Source organism: Telmatherina bonti, assembly GCF_933228915.1.
Source record: "Telmatherina bonti genome assembly, chromosome: 5".
Taxonomy (NCBI): Eukaryota; Metazoa; Chordata; class Actinopteri; order Atheriniformes; family Telmatherinidae; genus Telmatherina; species Telmatherina bonti.
The window spans coordinates 2,578,284-2,599,692 of NC_136623.1; the positions used below are offsets into that span (position 1 = coordinate 2,578,284).

The window sequence follows — 21,409 nt, forward strand, 5'->3', positions numbered from 1 at the left end:
CTGAATGCTGGCGGTGCTTTCACTCTAGTGGTAGCATGAGACGGAGTCTACAACCCACACAAGTGGCTCAGGTAGTGCAGCTCATCCAGGATGGCACATCAATGCCAGCTGTGGCAAGAAGGTTTGCTGTGTCTGTCAGCGTCGTGTCCAGAGCATGGAGGCGCTACCAGGAGACAGGCCAGTACATCAGGAGACGTGGAGGAGGCCGTGGGAGGACAACAACCCAGCAGCAGGACCGCTACCTCCTTCTTTGTGCAAGGAGGAACAGGAGGAGCACTGCCAGAGCCCTGCAGAATGAGCTCCAGCAGGACACAGATGTGCATGTGTCTGCTCCAACAGTCAGAAACAGACTCCATGAGGGTGGTATGAGGGCCCGACGTCCACAGGTGGGGGTTGTGCTTCCAGCCCAACACCGTGCAGGACGTTTGGCGTTTGCCAGAGAACACCAAGATTGGTAAATTCTCCACTGGCGCCCTGAGCTCTTCACAGATGGAAGCAGGTTCACACTGAGCACATGTGACAGATGTGACCGAGTCTGGAGACGCCGTGGAGAACGTTCTGCTGCCTGCATCGTCCTCCAGCAGGACCGGTTTGGCAGTGGGTCAGTAATGGTGTGGGGGGGGGCATTTCTTTGGAGGGCCGCACAGCCCTCCATGTGCTCGCCAGAGGTAGCCTGACTGCCATTAGGTACCGAGATGAGATCCTCAGACCCCTTGTGGGACCATATGCTGGTGCGGTTGGCCCTGGGTTCCTCCTAATGCAAGACAATGCTAGACCTCATGTGGCTGGAGTGTGTCAGCAGGTCCTGCAACACCAAGGCATTGATGTTATGGACCGGCCCGCCCGTTCCCCAGACCTTAATCCAGCTGAGCACATCTGGGACATCATGTCTCGCTCCATCCACCAACGCCAAGTTGCACCACAGACTGTCCAGGAGTTGGCGGATGCTTTAGTCCAGGTCTGGGAGGAGATCCCTCAGGAGAACATCCACCGCCTCATCAGGAGCATGCCCAGGTGTTGTAGGGAGGTCATACAGGCATGCGGAGGCCACACACACTACTGAGCCTCATTCTGACTTGTTTAAAGGACATTACATCAAAGTTGGATCAGCCTGTAGTGTGTTTTTCCACTTTCATTTGGCGTAGAACTCCAAATCCAGACCTCCATGGGTCGATATGTTTGGATTTCATTGATAATTTATGTGTGATTTTGTTGTCAGAACATTCAGCTATGGAAAGAACAAAGTATTTAATAAAATATTTCATCCATTCAGATCTACAACATGTTACTTTAGTGTTCCCTTTGTTCTTTAAGCAGTGTAGATACATACATATACATTTATATGGACAGAATTTCTAGGAGCAACTTCTGAGTAAAAACATTTCTCACTAGATGCATTTAATTGTTCTCATTAAGTTCTGAATCTTTATTCATAGAGCGGAGTTATGACGGGCTGCCATAAACAGGCTCCTCCACCTGACATGACCCCTCCCCTTGTATTGGCTCCTCCCCTTTCCTGGCTCCTCCCCCTCTGGTTCTGCTCCTTGTGTGATCCGAGGCTTTTTTATTCGCAGCTTTTTCCACCAACGATTTTCTCTTTCTCGGCTGTTTAGCAGGAGGAGGCAAATAAACCGAGCCGGGACGGGAAATCCTTCCTGCATTTTCTCAGCCATGTTTGCCTTCCGAGTTTCTTCTTCACTACTGTGTATTTTCATCCTAACACGCTGTTTATATGCAGGGTGTGGCTATCAGGTATGCACTGCTGGAGGGGGAGGAGGGGAGCCGGGAGAAGAAGCTACGAAATATAAGAAATGAACAACTCCATTTGGGTTGGAACGTTTGGATTGGTCAGAGTTTTTACAGATTTACAGTAAACTGAGGGGTCTAACTATATTTCTTATTGGTCACGACTACTGTCAGGATGAGGAACCACTTCACCCAGAGGAACATGTCTCTGAGCAGGAGGACTGACTGGAGGTTGAAGCTAAAGCTCTGTGGGTGTAGTGTTTCCACTCAAAACTTTTTGTTAAAAAAAAAAAAACAAAAACAAAACATTCATACAAGAGCAGAATGACAATGTCCGTGTAGGAAAACACAAACAGGACCAGAGACGAAGTGGTGCACATGGCAGGCCTGAAGAAGGCAGTAAGTTTCAACAACACACCCAGGTGTGCACCGCATCCTCATGAACGCAACGGAGGCGTTCCACGCTGACTAGTTATCCGGTAACTTTGCATCTTTGCTCGCGGCATAAATGTTTAAATGGCTTTGCTTCAACAGACCAGATGGACTAAAAACATGCAGCTGCACCAACGTCGGCTGTGTTGTTGTGCTTTTTGTGCTCACAGTGCGCATAAATTTAGATTTATAAAGAAATAGCACTGACGAAAACGGGGCAAGCAGTCCTCACCAACCACCACCGAAACATTCGTACAGCAGTGTTTAGTCCAAGAAGGCGACAACAGCCTGCCTGCAGGAGCAGATTCAGACCTCCAGCCGGTCATGGGAAGACCTGCTTCGCCTCCTGAGCCACTGCCGCAACACGACGGGAAAAAGTTTGCCAAAAGAGTCCAGTCTACACAGACTGGACTCTGAGGGCCGGAGAGACCCAACGTTCAGCTTCAACAACATCCTGGCGCCTGACCTCGTGTAGAGCTCCCATGTGGGAACACTGCTGGCTAAGATCCTGGGCTGATGGGTGGGTTCTGATGTCCTTTGCAGTTCCATAAAGACTTTAATGTAGGGGACAAGAAACCAGGTCATTCAGACCACCTGGCCTCCCAGTTGTCTCTCACAGATTTTCACTTCACCGTGACCGGACACCTGGTTCACCGAAACGTCCCTTCATTGCTATCGCCTGCTCCAGCTAAAGCTACTGTCGCTGGAAAGGAATGGCAGCTGTAGATTATCTCTGCTCGGCCCAACTGTCTCTCTGGCCTCAGCGCCATCCAGACACCAGGGAAACCTCTGGGAAACCTCGGGAGGCCTCTGAAACATCTGGAGGGATTCCCACACTGCAGAGACTTGATAAGCTTTTAAATTCCACTAATTCTCAGCACGAAGATATTCCTCTAAGCACCTGAAAAATACCGACCCTCACTGACTACCACACTGGGATTTCTGGTGTCTAAGGCGACTATAAAGCCAGCAGAGAGCAAGGAGGACATAGGGAAAGCTTTTGGAAACAAGATGGAAGCTTCTGGAATGTGTGAGGGAGATGCAGAGTTCATCCTCTTCATCACCAGAGCAGGAAAGCCTCCTCCAGCGGCGAAGGACAGACTTAAACCGGCTGATGGCCAGCATATCATCCAACCCATCAAAAGGTTGTCCAAATGTGGTCCATCCACCAGCGCGGGCCTCTAGCTCCCTCTCGTGGTACAACGAGGAATTTTCTGCACCAGCGGATTTACAATTTATCTTCTGACGGAAATATTTGGTTCATAATTGTGCAGTCAAGCTGAAAGCAGCTAGACGTCCAGGCAAGCCGCGAAGACACAAGTGGAAACGGTGGGTCTTTAAAATCTGCCAGGTAGCTGGAAGTCCAGAAAAGGTCTCGGGGCCAGAACCGGTCTCAGGTCCAAAACCGATCTCAGGTTCCTGACTGAAAAATAAGGACAGGTCTGGTTTCTGAAGGTTCTCGTTGCAGAAGCGCTGCAGACGAGACGTTAGGAAAGACGAGACGTTGCAGAGGAGACGTTAGGAAAGACGAGACGCTGCAGACGAGACGATAGGAAAGACGAGACGCTGCAGACGAGACGCTGCAGACGAGACGCTGCAGACGAGACGCTGCAGACGAGACGTTAGGAAAGACGAGACGTTGCAGACGAGACGTTAGGAAAGACGAGACGCTGCAAACGAGACGCTGCAGACGAGACATTAGGAAAGACGAGACGCTGCAGACGAGACGTTAGGAAAGACGAGACGTTAGGAAAGACGAGACGCTGCAGACGAGACGTTAGGAAAGACGAGACGCTGCAGACGAGACGTCAGGAAAGACGAGACGCTGCAGACGAGACGTTAGGAAAGACGAGACGCTGCAGACGAGACGTTAGGAAAGACGAGACGCTGAAGACGAGGCGTTGCAGACGAGACGCTGCAGACGAGACGCTGCAGACGAGACATTAGGAAAGACGAGACGCTGCAGACGAGACACTGCAGACGAGACGTTAGGAAAGACGAGACGCTGCAGACGAGACGTTAGGAAAGACGAGACGCTGCAGACGAGACGTTAGGAAAGACGAGACGCTGCAGACGAGACACTAGGAAAGACGAGACGCTGCAGACGAGACGTTAGGAAAGACGAGACGCTGAAGACGAGGCGTTGCAGACGAGACGTTAGGAAAGACGAGACGCTGCAGACGAGACGTTAGGAAAGACGAGACGCTGCAGACGAGACGCTAGGAAAGACGAGACGCTGCAGACGAGACGCTGCAGACGAGACGTTAGGTAAGACGAGACGCTGCAGACGAGACGTTAGGAAAGACGAGACGCTACAGACGAGACGCTGCAGACGAGACGTTGCAGACGAGACGCTGCAGACGAGACGTTAGGAAAGACGAGACGCTGAAGACGAGGCGTTGCAGACGAGACGTTAGGAAAGACGAGACGCTGCAGACGAGACGTTAGGAAAGACGAGACGCTGCAGACGAGACGCTGCAGACGAGACGTTAGGAAAGACGAGACGCTGCAGACGAGGCGTTAGGAAAGACGAGACGCTGCAGACGAGGCGTTAGGAAAGACGAGACGCTGCAGACGAGACGTTAGGAAAGACGAGACGCTGCAGACGAGACGTTAGGAAAGACGAGACGCTGCAGACGAGACGTTAGGAAAGACGAGACGCTGCAGACGAGGCGTTAGGAAAGACGAGACGCTGCAGACGAGACGTTAGGAAAGACGAGACGCTGCAGACGAGGCGTTAGGAAAGACGAGACGCTGCAGACGAGACGTTAGGAAAGACGAGACGCTGCAGACGAGACGTTAGGAAAGACGAGACGCTGCAGACGAGACCTTAGGAAAGACGAGACGCTGCAGACGAGGCGTTAGGAAAGACGAGACGCTGCAGACGAGGCGTTAGGAAAGACGAGACGCTGCAGACGAGGCGCTGCAGACGAGACGTTAGGAAAGACGAGACGCTGCAGACGAGACGTTAGGAAAGACGAGACGCTGCAGACGAGACGTTAGGAAAGACGAGACGCTGCAGACGAGACGTTAGGAAAGACGAGACGCTGCAGACGAGACGCTGCAGACGAGACGTTGCAGACGAGACGCTGCAGACGAGACGCTGCAGACGAGACGTTAGGAAAGACGAGACGCTGCAGACGAGACGTTAGGAAAGACGAGACGCTGCAGACGAGACGTTAGGAAAGACGAGACGCTGCAGACGAGACGTTAGGAAAGACGAGACGCTGCAGACGAGACGTTAGGAAAGACGAGACGCTGCAGACGAGACGCTGCAGACGAGACGTTAGGAAAGACGAGACGCTGCAGACGAGACGTTAGGAAAGACGAGACGCTGCAGACGAGACGTTAGGAAAGACGAGACGCTGCAGACGAGACGTTAGGAAAGACGAGACGCTGCAGACGAGACGTTAGGAAAGACGAGACGCTGCAGACGAGACGTTAGGAAAGACGAGACGCTGCAGACGAGACGTTAGGAAAGACGAGACGCTGCAGACGAGACATTAGGAAAGACGAGACGCTGCAAACGAGACGCTGCAGACGAGACGTTAGGAAAGACGAGACGCTGCAGACGAGACATTAGGAAAGACGAGACGCTGCAAACGAGACGTTAGGAAAGGCGAGACGCTGCAGACGAGACGTTGCAGACGAGACGCTGCAGACGAGACGCTGCAGACGAGGCGTTAGGAAAGACGAGACGCTGCAAACGAGACGCTGCAAACGAGACGTTGCAGACGAGACGCTGCAGACGAGACGCTGCAGACGAGACGTTAGGAAAGACGAGACGCTGCAGACGAGACATTAGGAAAGACGAGACGCTGCAGACGAGACGTTAGGAAAGGCGAGACGCTGCAGACGAGACGTTAGGAAAGACGAGACGCTGCAGACGAGACGTTAGGAAAGACGAGACGCTGCAGACGAGACGTTAGGAAAGACGAGACGTTGCAGACGAGACGTTAGGAAAGACGAGACGCTGCAGACGAGACATTAGGAAAGACGAGACGCTGCAGACGAGACGTTAGGAAAGACGAGACGCTGCAGACGAGACATTAGGAAAGACGAGACGCTGCAGACGAGACGTTAGGAAAGGCGAGACGCTGCAGACGAGACGTTAGGAAAGACGAGACGCTGCAGACGAGACGTTAGGAAAGACGAGACGCTGCAGACGAGACGTTGGGAAAGACGAGACGTTGCAGACGAGACGTTAGGAAAGACGAGACGCTGCAGACGAGACGCTGCAGACGAGACGCTGCAGACGAGACGTTAGGAAAGACGAGACGCTGCAGACGAGACGCTGCAGACGAGACGCTGCAGACGAGACGTTAGGAAAGACGAGACGCTGCAGACGAGACGTTGCAGACGAGACGCTGCAGACGAGACGTTAGGAAAGACGAGACGCTGCAGACGAGACGTTAGGAAAGACGAGACGCTGCAGACGAGACGTTAGGAAAGACGAGACGCTGCAGACGAGACGTTAGGAAAGACGAGACGCTGCAGACGAGACGTTAGGAAAGACGAGACGCTGCAGACGAGACGTTAGGAAAGACGAGACGCTGCAGACAAGACGTTAGGAAAGACGAGACGCTGCAGACGAGACGTTAGGAAAGACGAGACGCTGCAGACGAGACGCTGCAGACGAGACGTTGCAGACGAGACGCTGCAGACGAGACGCTGCAGACGAGACGTTAGGAAAGACGAGACGCTGCAGACGAGACGTTAGGAAAGACGAGACGCTGCAGACGAGACGTTAGGAAAGACGAGACGCTGCAGACGAGACGTTAGGAAAGACGAGACGCTGCAGACGAGACGCTGCAGACGAGACGTTAGGAAAGACCAGACGTTGCAGACGAGACGTTAGGAAAGACGAGACGCTGCAGACGAGACGTTAGGAAAGACGAGACGCTGCAGACGAGACGTTAGGAAAGACGAGACGCTGCAGACGAGACGTTAGGAAAGACGAGACGCTGCAGACGAGACGTTAGGAAAGACGAGACGCTGCAGACGAGACATTAGGAAAGACGAGACGCTGCAAACGAGACGCTGCAGACGAGACGTTAGGAAAGACGAGACGCTGCAGACGAGACGCTGCAGACGAGACGTTGCAGACGAGACGCTGCAGACGAGACGCTGCAGACGAGGCGTTAGGAAAGACGAGACGCTGCAAACGAGACGCTGCAAACGAGACGCTGCAGACGAGACGCTGCAGACGAGACGCTGCAGACGAGACATTAGGAAAGACGAGACGCTGCAAACGAGACGCTGCAGACGAGACGTTAGGAAAGACGAGACGCTGCAGACGAGACGCTGCAGACGAGACGTTGCAGACGAGACGTTGCAGACGAGACGCTGCAGACGAGACGCTGCAGACGAGGCGTTAGGAAAGACGAGACGCTGCAAACGAGACGCTGCAAACGAGACGTTGCAGACGAGACGCTGCAGACGAGACGCTGCAGACGAGACGTTAGGAAAGACGAGACGCTGCAGACGAGACATTAGGAAAGACGAGACGCTGCAGACGAGACATTAGGAAAGACGAGACGCTGCAGACGAGACGTTAGGAAAGACGAGACGCTGCAGACGAGACGTTAGGAAAGACGAGACGCTGCAGACGAGACGTTAGGAAAGACGAGACGCTGCAGACGAGACGTTAGGAAAGACGAGACGCTGCAGACGAGACGTTAGGAAAGACGAGACGCTGCAGACGAGACATTAGGAAAGACGAGACGCTGCAAACGAGACGCTGCAGACGAGACGTTAGGAAAGACGAGACGCTGCAGACGAGACATTAGGAAAGACGAGACGCTGCAAACGAGACGTTAGGAAAGGCGAGACGCTGCAGACGAGACGTTGCAGACGAGACGCTGCAGACGAGACGCTGCAGACGAGGCGTTAGGAAAGACGAGACGCTGCAAACGAGACGCTGCAAACGAGACGTTGCAGACGAGACGCTGCAGACGAGACGCTGCAGACGAGACGTTAGGAAAGACGAGACGCTGCAGACGAGACATTAGGAAAGACGAGACGCTGCAGACGAGACGTTAGGAAAGGCGAGACGCTGCAGACGAGACGTTAGGAAAGACGAGACGCTGCAGACGAGACGTTAGGAAAGACGAGACGCTGCAGACGAGACGTTAGGAAAGACGAGACGTTGCAGACGAGACGTTAGGAAAGACGAGACGCTGCAGACGAGACATTAGGAAAGACGAGACGCTGCAGACGAGACGTTAGGAAAGACGAGACGCTGCAAACGAGACGCTGCAAACGAGACGCTGCAAACGAGACGTTGCAGACGAGACGCTGCAGACGAGACGCTGCAGACGAGACGATAGGAAAGACGAGACGCTGCAGACGAGACGTTAGGAAAGACGAGACGCTGCAGACGAGACGTTAGGAAAGACGAGACGCTGCAGACGAGACGTTAGGAAAGACGAGACGTTGCAGACGAGACGTTAGGAAAGACGAGACGCTGCAGACGAGACGCTGCAGACGAGACGCTGCAGACGAGACGTTAGGAAAGACGAGACGCTGCAGACGAGACGTTGCAGACGAGACGCTGCAGACGAGACGTTAGGAAAGACGAGACGCTGCAGACGAGACGTTAGGAAAGACGAGACGCTGCAGACGAGACGCTGCAGACGAGACGTTAGGAAAGACGAGACGCTGCAGACGAGACGTTAGGAAAGACGAGACGCTGCAGACGAGACGCTGCAGACGAGACGTTAGGAAAGACGAGACGCTGCAGACGAGACGTTAGGAAAGACGAGACGCTGCAGACGAGACGTTAGGAAAGACGAGACGCTGCAGACGAGACGTTAGGAAAGACGAGACGCTGCAGACGAGACGTTAGGAAAGACGAGACGCTGCAGACGAGACGTTAGGAAAGACGAGACGCTGCAGACGAGACGTTAGGAAAGACGAGACGCTACAGACGAGACGCTGCAGACGAGACGTTGCAGACGAGACGCTGCAGACGAGACGTTAGGAAAGACGAGACGCTGCAGACGAGACGTTAGGAAAGACGAGACGCTGCAGACGAGACATTAGGAAAGACGAGACGCTGCAGACGAGACGTTAGGAAAGACGAGACGCTGCAGACGAGACGTTAGGAAAGACGAGACGCTGAAGACGAGGCGTTGCAGACGAGACGTTAGGAAAGACGAGACGCTGCAGACGAGACGTTAGGAAAGACGAGACGCTGCAGACGAGACGCTGCAGACGAGACGCTGCAGACGAGACGCTGCAGACGAGACGCTGCAGACGAGACGCTGCAGACGAGACGCTGCAGACGAGACACTGCAGACGAGACACTGCAGACGAGACACTGCAGACGAGACGTTAGGAAAGACGAGACACTGCAGACGAGACGTTAGGAAAGACGAGACGCTGCAGACGAGACGTTAGGAAAGACGAGACGCTGAAGACGAGGCGTTGCAGACGAGACGTTAGGAAAGACGAGACGCTGCAGACGAGACGTTAGGAAAGACGAGACGCTGCAGACGAGACGCTGCAGACGAGACGTTAGGAAAGACGAGACGCTGAAGACGAGGCGTTGCAGACGAGACGTTAGGAAAGACGAGACGCTGCAGACGAGACGTTAGGAAAGACGAGACGCTGCAGACGAGACGTTAGGAAAGACGAGACGCTGCAGACGAGACGTTAGGAAAGACGAGACGCTGCAGACGAGACGTTAGGAAAGACGAGACGCTGCAGACGAGACACTAGGAAAGACGAGACGCTGCAGACGAGACGCTGCAGACGAGACGTTAGGAAAGACGAGACGCTGCAGACGAGACGTTAGGAAAGACGAGACGCTGCAGACGAGACGTTAGGAAAGACGAGACGTTGCAGACGAGACGCTGCAGACGAGACGTTAGGAAAGACGAGACGCTGCAGACGAGACGCTGCAGACGAGACGTTAGGAAAGACGAGACGCTGCAGACGAGACGTTAGGAAAGACGAGACGCTGAAGACGAGGCGTTGCAGACGAGACGTTAGGAAAGACGAGACGCTGCAGACGAGACGTTAGGAAAGACGAGACGCTGCAGACGAGACACTAGGAAAGACGAGACGCTGCAGACGAGACGTTAGGTAAGACGAGACGCTGCAGACGAGACGTTAGGTAAGACGAGACGCTGCAGACGAGACGTTAGGAAAGACGAGACGCTACAGACGAGACGCTGCAGACGAGACGTTGCAGACGAGACGCTGCAGACGAGACGCTGCAGACGAGACGTTAGGAAAGACGAGACGCTGCAGACGAGACGTTAGGAAAGACGAGACGCTGCAGACGAGACGTTAGGAAAGACGAGACGCTGAAGACGAGGCGTTGCAGACGAGACGTTAGGAAAGACGAGACGCTGCAGACGAGACGTTAGGAAAGACGAGACGCTGCAGACGAGACGCTGCAGACGAGACGTTAGGAAAGACGAGACGCTGCAGACGAGACGTTAGGAAAGACGAGACGCTGCAGACGAGACGCTGCAGACGAGACGCTGCAGACGAGACGCTGCAGACGAGACGTTAGGAAAGACGAGACGCTGCAGACGAGACGTTAGGAAAGACGAGACGCTGCAGACGAGACGTTAGGAAAGACGAGACGCTGCAAACGAGACGCTGAAGACGAGACGCTGCAGACGAGACGCTGCAGACGAGACGCTGCAGACGAGACGTTAGGAAAGACGAGACGCTGCAGACGAGACGTTAGGAAAGACGAGACGCTGAAGACGAGGCGTTGCAGACGAGACGTTAGGAAAGACGAGACGCTGCAGACGAGACGTTAGGAAAGACGAGACGCTGCAGACGAGGCGTTAGGAAAGACGAGACGCTGCAGACGAGACGTTAGGAAAGACGAGACGCTGCAGACGAGACGTTAGGAAAGACGAGACGCTGCAGACGAGACGTTAGGAAAGACGAGACGCTGCAGACGAGGCGTTAGGAAAGACGAGACGCTGCAGACGAGACACTAGGAAAGACGAGACGCTGCAGACGAGACGTTAGGAAAGACGAGACGCTGCAGACGAGGCGTTAGGAAAGACGAGACGCTGCAGACGAGACGTTAGGAAAGACGAGACGCTGCAGACGAGACGTTAGGAAAGACGAGACGCTGCAGACGAGACGTTGGGAAAGACGAGACGCTGCAGACGAGACGTTAGGAAAGACGAGACGCTGCAGACGAGACGTTGGGAAAGACGAGACGCTGCAGACGAGACGTTGGGAAAGACGAGACGCTGCAGACGAGACGTTAGGAAAGACGAGACGCTGCAGACGAGACGTTGGGAAAGACGAGACGCTGCAGACGAGACGTTGGGAAAGACGAGACGCTGCAGACGAGACGTTGGGAAAGACGAGACGCTGCAGACGAGACGTTAGGAAAGACGAGACGCTGCAGACGAGGCGTTAGGAAAGACGAGACGCTGCAGACGAGACACTAGGAAAGACGAGACGCTGCAGACGAGACGTTAGGAAAGACGAGACGCTGCAGACGAGACGTTAGGAAAGACGAGACGCTGCAGACGAGACGTTAGGAAAGACGAGACGCTACAGACGAGACGCTGCAGACGAGACGTTAGGAAAGACGAGACGCTGCAGACGAGACGTTAGGAAAGACGAGACGTTGCAGACGAGACGTTAGGAAAGACGAGACGCTGCAGACGAGACGCTGCAGACGAGACGTTAGGAAAGACGAGACGCTGCAGACGAGACGTTAGGAAAGACGAGACGCTGCAGACGAGACGCTGCAGACGAGACGTTAGGAAAGACGAGACGCTGCAGACGAGACGCTGCAGACGAGACGTTGCAGACGAGACGCTGCAGACGAGACGCTGCAGACGAGACGTTAGGAAAGACGAGACGTTAGGAAAGACGAGACGCTGCAGACGAGACGTTAGGAAAGACGAGACGCTGCAGACGAGACGTTAGGAAAGACGAGACGCTGCAGACGAGGCGCTGCAGACGAGACGCTGCAGACGAGACGTTGCAGACGAGACGCTGCAGACGAGACGCTGCAGACGAGGCGCTGCAGACGAGGCGCTGCAGACGAGACGCTGCAGACGAGACGTTGCAGACGAGACGCTGCAGACGAGGCGCTGCAGACGAGGCGCTGCAGACGAGACGCTGCAGACGAGACGTTAGGAAAGACGAGACGTTGCAGACGAGACGTTAGGAAAGACGAGACGCTGCAGACGAGACGTTAGGAAAGACGAGACGCTGCAGACGAGACGTTAGGAAAGACGAGACGCTGCAGACGAGACGTTAGGAAAGACGAGACGCTGCAGACGAGACGTTAGGAAAGACGAGACGTTAGGAAAGACGAGACGCTGCAGACGAGACGTTAGGAAAGACGAGACGTTGCAGACGAGACGTTAGGAAAGACGAGACGTTGCAGACGAGACGTTAGGAAAGACGAGACGCTGCAGACGAGACGTTAGGAAAGACGAGACGCTGCAGACGAGACGTTAGGAAAGACGAGACGCTGCAGACGAGACGTTAGGAAAGACGCGACGCTGCAGACGAGACGTTAGGAAAGACGAGACGTTAGGAAAGACGAGACGCTGCAGACGAGACGTTAGGAAAGACGAGACGTTAGGAAAGACGAGACGCTGCAGACGAGACGCTGCAGACGAGACGTTAGGAAAGACGAGACGCTGCAGACGAGACGCTGCAGACGAGACGTTAGGAAAGACGAGACGCTGCAGACGAGACGTTAGGAAAGACGAGACGCTGCAGACGAGACGTTAGGAAAGACGAGACGTTAGGAAAGGCGAGACGCTGCAGACGAGACGTTAGGAAAGACGAGACGCTGCAGACGAGACGTTAGGAAAGACGAGACGTTAGGAAAGACGAGACGCTGCAGACGAGACGTTAGGAAAGACGAGACGCTGCAGACGAGACGTTAGGAAAGACGAGACGCTGCAGACGAGACGTTAGGAAAGACGAGACGCTGCAGACGAGACGTTAGGAAAGACGAGACGCTGCAGACGAGACGTTAGGAAAGACGAGACGCTGCAGACGAGACGTTAGGAAAGACGAGACGCTGCAGACGAGACGTTAGGAAAGACGAGACGCTGCAGACGAGACGTTAGGAAAGACGAGACGCTGCAGACGAGACGTTAGGAAAGACGAGACGCTGCAGACGAGACGTCAGGAAAGACGAGACGCTGCAGACGAGACGTCAGGAAAGACGAGACGCTGCAGACGAGACGTCAGGAAAGACGAGACGCTGCAGACGAGACGTCAGGAAAGACGAGACGCTGCAGACGAGACGTCAGGAAAGACGAGACGCTGCAGACGAGACGTTAGGAAAGACGAGACGCTGCAGACGAGACGTTAGGAAAGACGAGACGCTGCAGACGAGACGTTAGGAAAGACGAGACGCTGCAGACGAGACGTTAGGAAAGACGAGACGCTGCAGACGAGACGTTAGGAAAGACGAGACGCTGCAGACGAGACGTCAGGAAAGACGAGACGCTGCAGACGAGACGTCAGGAAAGACGAGACGCTGCAGACGAGACGTCAGGAAAGACGAGACGCTGCAGACGAGACGTTAGGAAAGACGAGACGCTGCAGACGAGACGTTAGGAAAGACGAGACGCTGCAGACGAGACGTTAGGAAAGACGAGACGCTGCAGACGAGACGTTAGGAAAGACGCGACGCTGCAGACGAGACGTTAGGAAAGACGAGACGCTGCAGACGAGACGTCAGGAAAGACGAGACGCTGCAGACGAGACGTCAGGAAAGACGAGACGCTGCAGACGAGACGTCAGGAAAGACGAGACGCTGCAGACGAGACGTTAGGAAAGACGAGACGCTGCAGACGAGACGCTGCAGACGAGACGTTAGGAAAGACGAGACGCTGCAGACGAGACGCTGCAGACGAGACGTTAGGAAAGACGAGACGCTGCAGACGAGACGTTAGGAAAGACGAGACGTTGCAGACGAGACGTTAGGAAAGACGAGACGCTGCAGACGAGACGTTAGGAAAGACGAGACGCTGCAGACGAGACGTTAGGAAAGACGAGACGCTGCAGACGAGACGTTAGGAAAGACGAGACGCTGCAGACGAGACGCTGCAGACGAGACGTTAGGAAAGACGAGACGCTGCAGACGAGACGTTAGGAAAGACGAGACGCTGCAGACGAGACGTTAGGAAAGACGAGACGCTGCAGACGAGACGTTAGGAAAGACGAGACGCTGCAGACGAGACGTTAGGAAAGACGAGACGCTGCAGACGAGACGTTAGGAAAGACGAGACGCTGCAGACGAGACGTTAGGAAAGACGAGACGCTGCAGACGAGACGTTAGGAAAGACGAGACGCTGCAGACGAGACGTTAGGAAAGACGAGACGCTGCAGACGAGACGTTAGGAAAGACGAGACGCTGCAGACGAGACGTCAGGAAAGACGAGACGCTGCAGACGAGACGTCAGGAAAGACGAGACGCTGCAGACGAGACGTTAGGAAAGACGAGACGCTGCAGACGAGACGTTAGGAAAGACGAGACGCTGCAGACGAGACGTTAGGAAAGACGAGACGCTGCAGACGAGACGTTAGGAAAGACGAGACGCTGCAGACGAGACGTTAGGAAAGACGCGACGCTGCAGACGAGACGTTAGGAAAGACGAGACGCTGCAGAGACGTCAGGAAAGACGAGACGCTGCAGACGAGACGTCAGGAAAGACGAGACGCTGCAGACGAGACGTCAGGAAAGACGAGACGCTGCAGACGAGACGTTAGGAAAGACGAGACGCTGCAGACGAGACGCTGCAGACGAGACGTTAGGAAAGACGAGACGCTGCAGACGAGACGCTGCAGACGAGACGTTAGGAAAGACGAGACGCTGCAGACGAGACGTTAGGAAAGACGAGACGTTGCAGACGAGACGTTAGGAAAGACGAGACGCTGCAGACGAGACGTTAGGAAAGACGAGACGCTGCAGACGAGACGTTAGGAAAGACGAGACGCTGCAGACGAGACGCTGCAGACGAGACGTTAGGAAAGACGAGACGCTGCAGACGAGACGCTGCAGACGAGACGTTAGGAAAGACGAGACGCTGCAGACGAGACGTTAGGAAAGACGAGACGTTGCAGACGAGACGTTAGGAAAGACGAGACAACGGTTAAAAAAGTTTTTATTTTTCTGTCATCTTCATCTGTACAGTTCCACCAGTAACGGGACATATTAATCATCACCACCACTTCATGGGGCTCGTTTCACCGCCATGTAGATGTCGGTCTCCAGACCAGCACATCAGGTTCCAGACTTCAGATAGGTTTCATATGACCGGGTCTTGATCTCAGACTGGACTTCCAGGTCTGGATAGAGGACTGGAACGGAGCACAAGATGAGCTGGTGGTGGACTCTGATTGGCTGATGTGGAGGCAGACTGTCAACCAGATTCCTTCCTCAGAAATACAACTAGGGTGAAACCTCCAACTTCAGAGCATCAGGACCACCAGGTCCTGGAGGACCACAAGGACCATCAGGACCACCAGGTCCTGGAGGACCACAAGGACCATCAGGACCACCAGGTCTACGAGAACCACAAGGACCACCAGGTCCACGAGGACCATCAGGACAACCACGTCCACGAGGACCATCAGGACCACTACGTCCACGAGGACCATCAGGACCACTACGTCCACGAGGACCACAAGGACCACCAGGTCCACGAGGACCATCAGGACCACCATGTCCACGAGGACCATCAGGTTAATGAGGACCATCAGGTCCATCAGGACCATCAGGACAACGAGGACCATGAGGATCATCTGGACAACGAGGACCATGAGGATCATCTGGACAACGAGGACCATGAGGATCATCTGGACAACGAGGACCATGAGGATCATCAGGACCATGAGGATCATCAGGACCATGACGATCATCAGGATCATCAGGACCATGAGGATCATCTGGACCATGAGGATCATCTGGACAACGAGGACCATGAGGATCATCTGGACAACGAGGACCATGAGGATCATCAGGACCATGAGGATCATCAGGACCATGACGATCATCAGGATCATCAGGACCATGAGGATCATCTGGACAACGAGGACCATGAGGATCATCAGGACCATGAGGATCATCTGGACAACGAGGACCATGAGGATCATCAGGACCATGCGGACCATGAGGACCATGCGGACCATGAGGACCATGCGGACCATGCGGACCATGAGGACCATGCGGACCATGAGGACCATGAGGACCATGCGGACCATGAGGACCATGCAGACCATAAGGACCATGAGGACCATGCGGACCATGAGGACCATGCAGACCATGCGGACCATGCGGACCATGAGGACCATGCGGACCATGAGGACCATGCGGACCATGAGGACCATGCAGACCATGCGGACCATAAGGACCATGAGGACCATGCGGACCATGAGGACCATGCAGACCATGCGGACCATGAGGACCATGCAGACCATGCGGACCATGCGGACCATGAGGACCATGCGGACCATGCGGACCGTGCGGACCGTGCGGACCATGAGGACCATGCGGACCATGAGGACCATGCGGACCATGCGGACCATGCAGACCATGCAGACCGTGCGGACCGTGCGGACCGTGCGGACCGTGCGGACCGTGAGGACCGTGCGGACCGTGCGGACCGTGCGGACCGTGCGGACCATGCGGACCATGAGGACCATGAGGACCATGAGGACCATGAGGACCATAAGGACCATGAGGACCATGAGGACCATGAGGACCATAAGGACCATGAGGACCATGAGGACCATGAGGACCGTGCGGACCATAAGGACCATGAGGACCATGAGGACCATGAGGACCATAAGGACCATGAGGACCATGAGGACCATGAGGACCATAAGGACCGTGCGGACCATAAGGACCATGAGGACCATGAGGACCATGAGGACCATAAGGACCATGAGGACCATGAGGACCATGAGGACCATAAGGACCATGAGGACCATGAGGACCATGAGGAACCTGGTTTCTATGACTACAGTTCAGCGCAGACCAAACTGAGTCCTTGGCCGCTCTACGTGGACTCTGACCAACGAGTCCACCTGTCCCAACAGTTTTATGAGACCACCTGGACCATCTTGATCCGACGCTCAGCTCTCATCCACCCTGAGCTGGTCTTCATCAGCCTGCAGACCTTCAGCCCGACTCTTCCCCGTGATCTTCCACTCGTCCCCGACTTCCTCCCCGATGACGATCCGGGTCTCTCGCCTTTCTTTGCTTGCCTCCTCCGTTTCCTTCTCCTCCTCCTCACTATCCTCCTCTTCCTCCTTCCCTTCCTTTATAGTCATGGATGCATCCCTCGGCTCCTTCCCCTCCCTCTTTCCCTCTCGCCTCCCGTCTTCCTCTGTCGCCTTGGTTTCCATCCTCGTCTCCTCCTCCGTCCCGTTTCCTTCCTCTCTGGTCTTGTCTGTCCTGTCTTCTTTCTCTTTGCCTTCCTTGCGCTCGTCCCCGACCTTACCTTCATCATTAATGTCCTTCCTGTCCTCTGCTATCTCTACTCTGTCCTCTACATCCATCTCTTCATCTTTGGTGTCCTGTTCTTCCCCTCCATGTTGTCCATCCTCGGTCTCGTCCTCCAGTTCTAGGACATCAGGTGAGACTGCCTCTGTTGCATCAGGACCCAGGAGGATCTCTGTCAGGGTCTTGAGGATGTCGGACTGGATGTCCTCTGGTCTTCGAGCAGTTTGGTCCCTGGACGGGTCGCGGGACGGGTCCCTGGACGGGTCGCGGGACGCCGGCAGGATGCCTGTCAGCTGGAAGGACTGCTTCAGGAGGTGGGGCAGGCGGTTCAGGTGAGTCAACGCCTCCACCAGCCAGTCCACCAGCAGCTGGGTCACGTTTACTTGGAGCTGCTGGGGCGTCACGTCCTCCAGCTCTGGCGGGTTTCTGGCGGTGAAGCGGGACCAGCGGGACAACAGGAAGCGCTGCAGCCCTGGTTTCACACCGACTTCCAGGGGCTGAAGACAAGAGGAGCAGCCTGCAGGGATCACTGCTGGGAGGCTCCGTAATCCACTGACAGAGGCAAGAAACTGATCTCCCAAGTGTTCCCGGTGTCGGTCCAAGACCAGCATGGACTTTCTTGGCTGATCCAGACTGGACAGATGCTGCAGCCAAACCTTGTTGGTCCAAAGATCCAGCATGTCCTCCACCAACAGACCTTCAGGATTGGGCTGCAACAGGACGAAGTCCGGCAGGACTTTGACCGGCAGCGGTCTGGACGTCAGCACTAGAGACGGCAGCATGGTGCCGTCGGCCACCGCCGCCAGGTAGACCGTCACCAGAGGCACCGATCCCGTTAGCTCCAGGGCTTCTGAGCTCCGGAACCTGTCCTGAGCCAGCCTCAGGTCTACAAACAGACACAGTTCGTCCATTGTGACAACAGAGACGTCAGTCAGCTGGTGGACCTGGACGACTCTCTGAGTAAATTCCCGGAAGGATCTGACCTTGGCCTCCAAGCAAGGAGGCGGGCTGTACGCCAGGGACGCGGTCCTCGCGACGCTCCGCACTCCAAGGCGATGCTGCAGGAAAAAGCTCACCGCCCAGTCATAGGAGATGCGGAAAGCGTCGCTGAACGCTCCCTTCTTCTTCAGAGTGGAAGCTTTATGGAAGAGGTTGCTCTCTGTGAGCGGAAGCTGCTGCTCTCGCATGGACAGCACCCAAGAAACCAGGCGCTCCGCGCCACCGCCGACCTTCTGCTCCGCATCTATTTCCTTCAAACGCCTCCGGGCCTCCTTCAGCCAGGACCGGATCACCCGAGTATCTGTTGAAAAGACCCGTGAAGCCTGGCGGAGTCCATCGCAGAGAGCGAAGAGGCCGATCCTCAGCTGACGAACCGACAGGGAGTCCTCGCGCTCTTTACAAAACAGCATGGCCGCCGGCTGGTCGTGGTCGTTGGTTGTCAACGACAATCCAGACACTGGGTGTTTATTTTCTGGATTTAATTCTTCTTTTGTGATCTCAGGTTTTTCTGTGTCGTCCAGCTTCTCGTCATCTGAAAAGTCCACGTCTTCCACGGGACCCATTGCCTGGTCTACGTTGTCCGAAGCCTCGACCAGCTCCACGGCGCCGCTGCAGAGGACGACAAGGAGAGTCAGAACAACACTTCCCAAAGGGTCACAGAACAGAAATTCAACTTTTTCAATTCAATTCAACTTTATTTATATAGCATCAAATCACGGCAATGCCATCTCAAGACGCTTTACAGACAGAGGGGAAAACATAATGAAGGCCAATTCATAACAGCCTATATAAGGAAACCAACATGTTGGAGGTCCAACTCAATCTCCCATCCTGAGCAAGCACACTGGCGACAGTGGGAAGGAAAAAACTCCCTTTTAACAGGAAGGAAACCTCCGGCAGAACCCGGCTCAGGACAGGCAGCCATCTGCCTCTGCTGTGTGGGGGGAAGATCTGCTTCACACGTATTATGTCAGGGGTCGGAAAACGTTCTTTCTTTAAACGGTTCCTATGATGGTGTTTGGAGTTTTCTGAGCTTTCTACAGTGTTACAGTGTTGAATCCTCATCAGACATGTGAACGACACTGTTTTTAATCACCTAAACGCATGTTTGACTGAGTTCCAGCACGCTCTCCGTTCGGTTTCCATGGCGACGAAAAACGCGTGGTTTTAGAGTTTTTTTCTACGTGGAAATCCTTGGGACGTCCCGGGGGATAAGGTTGGGTGATTGGTTACCTTCTACTGGTTAACAAGGGCATGTACAAATACATCAGGCGGGTGGAAAACGTGGGATAAAGTTATTTCCAACGATGGCTGGTGAGTTTACCAAAGAGAGACATCCTGCTGCATTCGTTGCTGTGGGTTGCTGTTTTCCACTTCGTTTTCAGGCTCTGATTCAGGTTCCAACATGTAGGGCTGGATGCTATGTGTTGACATTGTAGTTTGTTTTTTTATTGAGTTCATATGAGCCTAATCCTTCTGTTTATGAGACGTTACAATGACGGTGAAAGCAGGTGCGGTGCGCGCTCCCGATGTAGTGCAGTGGCGGGAGGCGGGGCTTAATGCGGAAGAGTCTCAATCCACTCGTTTTGCCCGCAGGCTGATCTGACAGCCTACGGAGAGGGTCGGTCTGAAGTAAATAAAGCCATTTGTGACAATAACTCCATCAATCCCAGCCCTTCTGGGCTCAGAAATAAACATAAATTAGCCTGAAATGCACAGAATAGTTCCACTTTAAATTCATCACAATGACGACAAATTAGAAATGATGTGCAAATGTAAAAAGAAATGTAATAACTCTTAAAACTCCCAGACTTGTTTGCCTATTTTTTGGTCCTGTTTTATTTATCCACGTTTCCACGGTAACGTGACGTTTCCACGGTAACGTGACGTTTTGGAGGCTAAAATGATGTAAAATTAATGTATGAACAGATAAAGCAGCATAAAGAGAAACCAGAAGTTTGTAGAAATAACACACAGATCAGCAGCGACCAACCTTTTTCTCATCTGCACATCCCACCAACGTCATTTAGCTGCACGATTTGACAATGACAATAAAATGTAAGAATTAGTGTAAGTTAGTCATCCGAACCCTCGATGCAGGAGGTGAAATCGGACCCAGTGAAGGTCAGCCTGAAGGAAGTGGACCACATCGGCTCGACCTAAGACCGTTAGGATCTGATGCAGCTCCAGGTTTTATTCTGATGTTGCTTATTTACACCATGAACGGGTTTTCTTCTTCGTTGGTTTTTAGGACAGATACGAGAACCATGTTACACGTTTCCACCCTGAAAGCAGTCCCGCGGGGAAAACAACCATCCGTCGGAATCATGAGGAACGGTGCGGTTTCTGAGGGATCCCCGGTCGAGTCAGATTCTACCAAACGTGCCTACCTTATTCTGTCCTTGAGGAATCCAACTTTCGTCGATCCTGTGGAAGTAAAATGAGACGGGTAAGTGCCGATGATCTGTCCCAACCAGCAACGATGTGGGGTGTCCGCCTACCTCTGTTGAGAGGCGAGAGGCCGTGGTACTCCCAGAAGCAGATGTGATGCTTGCAGAGGCTGGCCTTGCAGGCGACGCAGCCGTAGACACTCTCCCGCCGGACGTTCTTCAGGTTGCAGTTCTTGCATCTCTTGGAGATGCTGCTGATCTTTCCCATGCGGTGTCTCTGTTTGACGGGCTCCTCCGGTATCTCGCCCCTTGTCCCGCGGGAGCCGGCCATCTCCATGTTCTCAAAGTGTTTCTGGGCGCACTTGGCCAGCTG

At 54.2% G+C, this 21,409-nt stretch overlaps 1 protein-coding gene across 2 annotated transcripts in view; it reads right to left on the bottom strand.

Moving 5' to 3' along the window:
* Positions 1–17,147: 17,147 nt before the first annotated feature.
* Positions 17,148–21,409, bottom strand: part of pogzb (pogo transposable element derived with ZNF domain b) — a 21,388-nt gene continuing 17,126 nt past the window's right edge. For both annotated transcript variants that reach the window (XM_079241388.1, XM_079241389.1), the window contains exons 17-19: positions 21,148–21,409; positions 21,037–21,073; positions 17,148–19,255 (exon numbers count right to left, since the gene is read on the bottom strand). The exon at positions 21,148–21,409 is cut by the window's right edge and continues 1,442 nt beyond it. In XM_079241388.1, the coding sequence (XP_079097514.1) occupies positions 17,278–19,255; positions 21,037–21,073; positions 21,148–21,409 (2,277 nt within the window). In that variant the 3' untranslated portion in view covers positions 17,148–17,277. The remainder of the gene's footprint in view (positions 19,256–21,036; positions 21,074–21,147) is intronic.